Raw genomic sequence first — 7492 nt, 5'->3', positions numbered from 1 at the left:
ATTAGTTCTTCTTCATTTACAAAGTAACTAACCAATAGTCCCCTAATAAGTCTTGACTGTGTGTTCCTCAGTAAGTACTGGTTAACTACCCATTAGTTCTTGATTAGTTCCTCTTCATTTACAAGGTACCTAACCAGTAGTCTCCTAATAAGTCTTGACTGTGTGTTCCTCAGTAAGTACTGGTTAACTACCCATTAGCCCCTGATTTGTTCCTGATTCGTTCCTGAGGCGTTCTCTAGTAGTAATCAAATTTTGTGTACCTTATTGTAAAGCCTTTGTTTCTTTGAATTGTAAAAATGTCAATCAAAAAGAAAAATTTTAATCTAAAACAGATTTTTGCATTCTCACTTTATGTTCATTTGTTTGTTTCTTGCAATGTATAGTAGATTTTATTTAAAATGGGGAAAATGCATTTTGATGTCTGTTGATCATTTCCCCATATTATAAAAGCCCTCTAACGATTTTTATAGGATCTATAGCTGAACCACAAGGAGACACAACCACTGGGTGATGGGCTTAGTTTAAGCTCATGTTATAAACAAATAAATAAACAGCAAACAAATCAAAGTGAAATCAGACAGAGGTTATCTTTCAGAGAAAGATTGCAGTTTCTAACCTCTCACAATGCCAAGCTTTGCCGACTTCTGAGTAAATTCACTACCGAGCATGTAGGTGGGTTTTTCAGGTCAGAGCAGTTTCATTTTTGTCAATAGGGTAGTCCAGGCACCTTGACACCTTGTTCGCACTTGGTTTTCCAGTATTCTCTTGTTTGATCATTCAGGTGCAGAAGGGGAAGGCTGTTTCAGGTAAACCAGCTAAAGTGGCTTCACACCACCAAAAGAAGTGACAGTTTCCTGAAGAGTGAACCTGTGTTTTTGACACTGGTTTAAAACTTATACACTTTGTAGCTTTTGTGTAAAATGCTAAATATTTTATTTCAAGACCTCGGCTTTGTCAAACAAACCACAATAAATTTACGTTTCACAATGTTTCCAGAGTACCACAGTTTTCCTACGGAAGACTAATCAGGCAAAAATCAAGCACTCTAATCTTTTCAAAGAAAATGTGGGGACTGTGAGGCAGACACGCAGGCGGGCATATCTTTGTTTTAGTCACTGACGCTGAACCACATGCTGTTTTACATGAAGAGGTCAGGAAGTCACCGAACTCAGCCTCTACGCTGACTCTCTCGCTCTCTCTCCCTGGCACACACAATCACTTTCAAGAAAACACCTTCGACAAAATAAATGGCTTGTTGGGTTAAGAGAGAAAACCATGCCCTCCTGCACAAGTGCAACACGTGCTCACACCTATACCAACTGTTCAGCTGAGCTAAATTCAGCAAACGTGCAGCTCTGAAAAAGGGGCAAATATTCACATTTACAGTTTTCAGTTTGCTGCAGGAGTGTTAATATATAAAAAACTAATTATTTTCAAAAACAGATTGTTTATATGTATGTAGGTTTCAAATAGTGACGCTTTCACATAGAAACCAAAATGTCATTTTACAAAAATACATAAATAATGTTTAAATGATTGTGGGTTTTTTTTGTGTTTTTTTAATTTGATAATAATCGTTCAGTCCTCACCCTGAAACAGCACACATAGTTTTTACTCAAATAATGCAGATAAGAGTGTTAAGGCCTTGAATGCAGCAGGACAGGTTCTTTCTTTTGTCTTCCACATAACTAAATGTACCAGACTGCCTTGTGAGTTAACGTTCTCAGTTTCTTATTAAACGACTCTTTATTCTTTCACTGTGCATATTTTTTAGTCCATTAAATGACTTTTACTGCATAAGATTGTAGAAGGACTTTAAACCCTCTGAAAACGTGTTTAAAGTTTCCTAATATCATTGGTTTTATTTTAATTTTTTTTACTTTTTCATTTATTCTAACAAAGGGCTGTGGTAGCAGTGCCAGTGGTGTAGTCTAGATTTTTGTAGTGGGTCTACTGTGCTTAGAAACCAAAGTACACCAGTTAGTACAATATAATAGTTAATTTATTTTGATTTTTAAGCATATTGAACATTTCCAACTTTCTCTGATGCTTTTATTTGAATAAATGTACAACAAGCTTTGTACAACAGTTGACTTTGTTTTAAGAACATGGGATTTATAAAACAGTAACAAAGCAAAATATGTTCAAGTATTAAATAGTAAGTACAGAAGTATTAATTATACAACATTCAGGTTGAACCAACTAAGTGTGTCTATAAAATGTTCCAAATGTGTTGACAATGACACAAGCCATGTCATGTATCATTGCCAATGATACATGACATGGGCTCGTGTTATTGGGCACTTTTAAGTGTGAATACTGAAATTCCCATGCTTTTCTAGTGGATATATTCCGTATACTCGCGTATCTCATAGACTACACCACTTGCACGGTGGTCAGTGTTGGGCTCTTGTAAGCAAAAGCCTGCAGGTTTGAGCCCAAGTTGCTTCAGGAAGAGGATCTGGGGTAAAACTATTGCCAAATCTTTCAAGTGAGTTTGTTCACTGTGGCTACTCTCTGTAGACAGGAACAACTGAAAGAAAAACACTAACACCGTTCATTTAATGTTAAAACATTTAGCTACATGAAACACCATAAAGAAGAGGGATAGTCTGGCCATCTGAACAGTAACATGATCTCCTTTCTTTCCGTCAGCCTTTTTCTACAGTGATTGCTGTTGTGAAGAGATCCCAGCATCAAAAACATTACATTAGTTTTGCAACTCTGTCCCCTGAAGGAAAGATTTCACATCTTTTACTTCATTCTCACCAGCGATTGCTTTCAGATTTTGTAAACAGCAGCACAGACTCTTAAAAATAACAGTTTTGCAACTTATTTTTATGTGGTAATACAGATTTGATGTCAGCACTTATTTCACGTTTTTGTGTGTTTCGCATTATAGTTGAAACATGATTTCCTAATTTAAGTTAAAAAGTCAAGGCATAAAAATCTCCTTTAACCTGAAATATACTTGTGAGTCAACTCACAGCTGATTTAATGCGGTTTTTTATAGCAGTTGTCAAACCTACCGACCAGTTTGCTCTTAGTATTCTGTTATTGTGTCATAACAGAAGCAACAGATAATAGAAAGTACTTCTGAAAACTGTCCTCATACCTGGAAGTCAAGCTCTGACACGTGGAAATCTGAGAACTGGCTGAAGACACCGGCACAACAGTCATACACGTGCTGACATGCACACACCTTCGCAAATGTGAGGCAAGCTGCAAATCCTTTACTAATCATTTGTCACCTTTTATAATGTCTGACAGCTTGTTTTCCTACACCGCACTCGCAGATACAAACGTGAATTTGGAGAGATTTTGCATTGCATTGTTTCCAAGAATAATCTCAGGGGAGAGTTTTTAGTCCAAACTTGTTTTCACCTTCAGTTACAACATGATTTAAGGACCTTGGTTTAATTGCCAGCATGCTGTCTTTTTCAAGTTGCATTGAGTACAAAATAAGTTTCCTCACGTACGTTTTTTTTCTTGGAGTCTCCAGGGTGCAGTTTGATTTCTTTTAGTGGTCCAGGGACTCGCTCTCTGACACCCATTGCTTCATCTCCTATGCCTTTCGCCTCTGGAGCGCTTCCTTTCCCATTAGATGTCTTTCCCCATATAGAGACTTAATGCCAAGCAGACCACAAGTCATTCGATTGCTCCAGTGCTCTGTTTTAATCTTGTATCAGCTGGCAGCTGTCCAGCAAATGGAAAAATAACCAGGTTTCCACAGTTATTAATAGTCATCAGCTTAATGCATTGGACACATACACAGTATTTCGCTGTCCTGTTGGGGAACAATACCAGAGTCCATGAGAATTTTAAGTGGACCCCCGCTGATTTTTTGCTGCCACATTCCACACAAGTAAAAAAGGAAACAAAATGCGTATGGAAGAGGAGGATGTTTGTTCCAGAGGGATGTTTTGCCAAGTAATTTGGAACCCATACAAGCCAGTTTTATACATGGTGCCATCTGAGTGTTACTATTTAGCTCTGTCCTGTTGCATAATTCTTTGTTACAATTTTTTAAATCTGGAGTTTGATTGACTGTGGGGTTTTTTTTAGATTCTGTGATGTTATAAAGGTTACTCGGATTAAGTTTAAAGTATAATTCTCATTAAAGTGGTCATAAACGTTTAAACAAGTAAAAGTATTAAATATAGGAAAACAAAATACTTTTCTGCACAAATATTTTTAAAACACATATTTTCACTTGTTTTAGTACACTGCTGGTTATAAACAATGGCAGTGCTGAATGTTATTAAATTATGATAAACTTCAATTTACTTTGGTAAGTTCCAAATGCATCTTCCTGTCAGAGGAAATGCAACCCACAGTCTCAAACAAACCCACTCAAGTACCACTTTTAATAAAGGCGCAAACTTTTCTCAAAATGCAGAAAAACTAAGAATTTTTATTTGTACTCATTAAAATAATTAACTCCATTATTTGACAACTTGTGCATGACAAAGTGAAAATACTGAGAAGACAATAAGCCCAACAATAGCAATCTTCTTTTTTATATAACATAATATTACATATTTTATATAATATATCATTTTTGCCTTACACGACAGCTTTAAACAAATATACCACCAAGCTGTTAATCCTTTGCTTGGTTTGTTTTATGTGAACTGTAGTAATCTCTGATAGTTGGACTTTGATCATCTAAGCTGATGTTTCTCCTTCAACATCTGGCAGTCTGTGTTAAATATTGGACTTGCTGAATAAAAAAACAAATCTTCTGTGCCACTACGAGTAAATATGTGACTGTGACAGAATACAGTTTCAGAATGCTTTTTAGGTTTTTCAGCAAAACTTTTTTTTTTTTTTTTTTTTTTGTTTCGCAAAACCTGATTAAAACAACAAAGCTGATAAAGAACTGGTCTGGTCAATATTATAAAAATATACAAACACATTAACAAGCTGCAGCATTGAGCTTTAATGGCTGCCCTATTATTCTAAATGCCTGACACACAAAAAAAGCACTATAAACATTCAGGAATTAAAATAAAATACATAGCGTTGAAAAAATATTCATGATTTATCTATGTTGGAGTTTAAAGTTTCTACCCAGTTTTACAACGCTTCATGGAATGTTACTTTTTAAAAATCCAAAAACTAGTTTGGCGTCCTTGGCCTGCTTTCTGTGTCCTTTGGTTGGGCAATCTCTCCACTAGCCACCCAAACAGCATCAGAGGAAGACAGTGTTTTGAACAGAAGAGACGCTCCTCATTGCCAGAGTTCGTCTTGTACTCCCTGTGACACAGTCTGACTCCCTGCTCGCTTGATAACAGTCAGACTGCAGCAGTGAGCAGGAGGGCTGAGGGCACTGCTCGTGTTGTTTGTAAGGGAGGATGCATGCCCGCCCTGATGTTTTGAACTCTTAGGAGGAGACATTTTCAATGATTAATTCTCAGTGGAATGTTGCATGTGAGCTTGAACTATAAATGTACACATTTCTACTCGTTTTGGCTGTCTACATTTTTTTTTTTCATCTTTAATGCTTCTACTTTCTTTCCTCTCTTCTCATCAATGGCTGTTAAGACTCCTGTTTTCTTTTATCAAGGCCACATGACGTTGATATATTATCATTTACTTTCTTTTCTGTATCATACTTCATCAACAAACGCTTCCTGTCTTCTTCTTTCTGCATTGTAGACATGGTGGACACTCAGCAGCTCCTGGCGTGGCCTGTTGGTTTCAGCCTGAGCACAGTGGACCTGCCGGAGCTGGACGACAGCTCCCACTGCCTTGACATGAAACATTTGTCAACATCAGACTATGCCTCCATTTCCTCCTCCTCCATCCCTTCTTCCTTGTCCCCCCCACTCGTATCCTCCATCTCGTCAGCTGGTGTGGTCTATGACATGAGTCCATCGCTGAGCGAGGAACACCTGACCAACATGGACTACACAAACATGCACAGCTACAGAACAGAACCAGACTCACACAGTAAGTCCAGTCTGTGGATCACTCACCAAGCATGTCAGCGATTGAGATTTAAGTTAATCAGATTTACACGGTTATGAAAATATGAAGAAACCAGGTTTAACATGTTGAATGTGAAACTTTTTGTTTTAAACATCCCAACTTTTTCTAATGTTATTTTTATTACCAGATTCAATCAAGCTGGAGCCAGAGTCACCTCCACAGTACGCTGACAGTCCCGTGTTCTCCAAGTTTCCAGACGATACGTCAGCAACTGCGTTAAACATCGAGTGCCGTGTGTGTGGGGACAAAGCCTCAGGGTTTCATTACGGCGTCCATGCCTGTGAGGGTTGTAAGGTAAGTCTGAGAGACACAACAAATGAAGATGAAACTAAGATAAATCACCAGCCTAAACAGTCTCTGTGCTCATCGTTTTGTTTTTTAATCAAGGTGACAGTAATCTTTTTAATAAAACAACCATTTATTACATTACTAAAACAAGACCAACTACAGAGTGATAAATTATCTTAAATGAACATGACATTAATTACAAATAAAACAATAGAATGATGAATTAAGTACAGTATAGTATAGTGCAATAATCGGTCAGCAATATTAAAATTTGGTGATTTGGTTGCCTCATACCATATTGTGCTTTATGTTTTTCAAATATATATTTTTTTTAACAATGCTTATTATTTCTAGTCATTTTAGAAGTATCTTGAAATGACTTAGACTGAGTAAATGTAAACAGTAACACCAGTTTAGAATTGCATCAGCTGATGACGTGTTTCTTCGTATCCGTGTTGTATTTCTACTGCAAGTCTCTTAAGTTTTGTTTCTCTTCCATTTTTCTATCACTCTGTGTCGTCCTCTACATGTCGGTGGAATCAATAATTGTAATAAGCTTGGAGAGAAGTGGGCAGTTTTTAATCTTTTTGATGTCTGTCACTCTAACCACAAGCCCCATACATTTTCCACTCTTCAAGAGCTCAACTCAGGCAAGTGCATCTGCAGATGCAGCCAGCCCCTCAAACTTTCTGTCCGTGCGTCTGTCTGCACATGCATCTGTATAGAGTATAAATAACTGATAGAGTGTGGGTGAAGTGTAAGACATATTTCCACTTTCTTTGAAATATTTTGACATTATAGGAAAATGAACTAGCAATTGTTACAGCGTGTTTCAAGCACAAATGAGATGGATTTTCAGTTTCTGCTGTCACTGTTTCAGTTTGGTTCCTAAAAGTGTTCACAGGCTTAAAAATACACTTGCTCAAAAGGTAGTATGCACACTGAGGACCAGGGCTATTCAAGAAAACTTCTCAGTGGGGCACAGTTACTGAGAGCAAGCAGCTCAGGGGTTGGACAGCGATTAAAGTCAATACGTAAATAAAACAAGTATTAAAATGATCTGTTACCATTTTTAAAAAAAATTTCATTTTATTGCATTGAATCATAAATGCAATAAACAGAACCCAAAATCCAAACTCAGAACACACTGCAGCCCCCAATAGACCACTTGCGTAATAAATTTTAGATCTCAGTAGACGTCGCTGCAATA

At 37.2% G+C, this 7492-nt stretch overlaps 1 protein-coding gene across 1 annotated transcript in view; it reads left to right on the top strand.

The window, feature by feature from the left end:
• Positions 1–5663: 5663 nt before the first annotated feature.
• pparg (peroxisome proliferator-activated receptor gamma) overlaps positions 5664–7492 on the top strand; it is an 18519-nt gene continuing 16690 nt past the window's right edge. The window contains 2 exon segments of the mRNA XM_037678773.1: positions 5664–5955; positions 6122–6288. Coding sequence (XP_037534701.1) covers positions 5664–5955; positions 6122–6288 — 459 coding nt within the window.

This window comes from Nematolebias whitei, chromosome 7, assembly GCF_014905685.2.
Source record: "Nematolebias whitei isolate Nwh7 chromosome 7, NemWhi1, whole genome shotgun sequence".
Taxonomy (NCBI): domain Eukaryota; kingdom Metazoa; phylum Chordata; class Actinopteri; order Cyprinodontiformes; family Rivulidae; genus Nematolebias; species Nematolebias whitei.
This window is presented reverse-complemented; position numbering and strand designations above follow the sequence as displayed.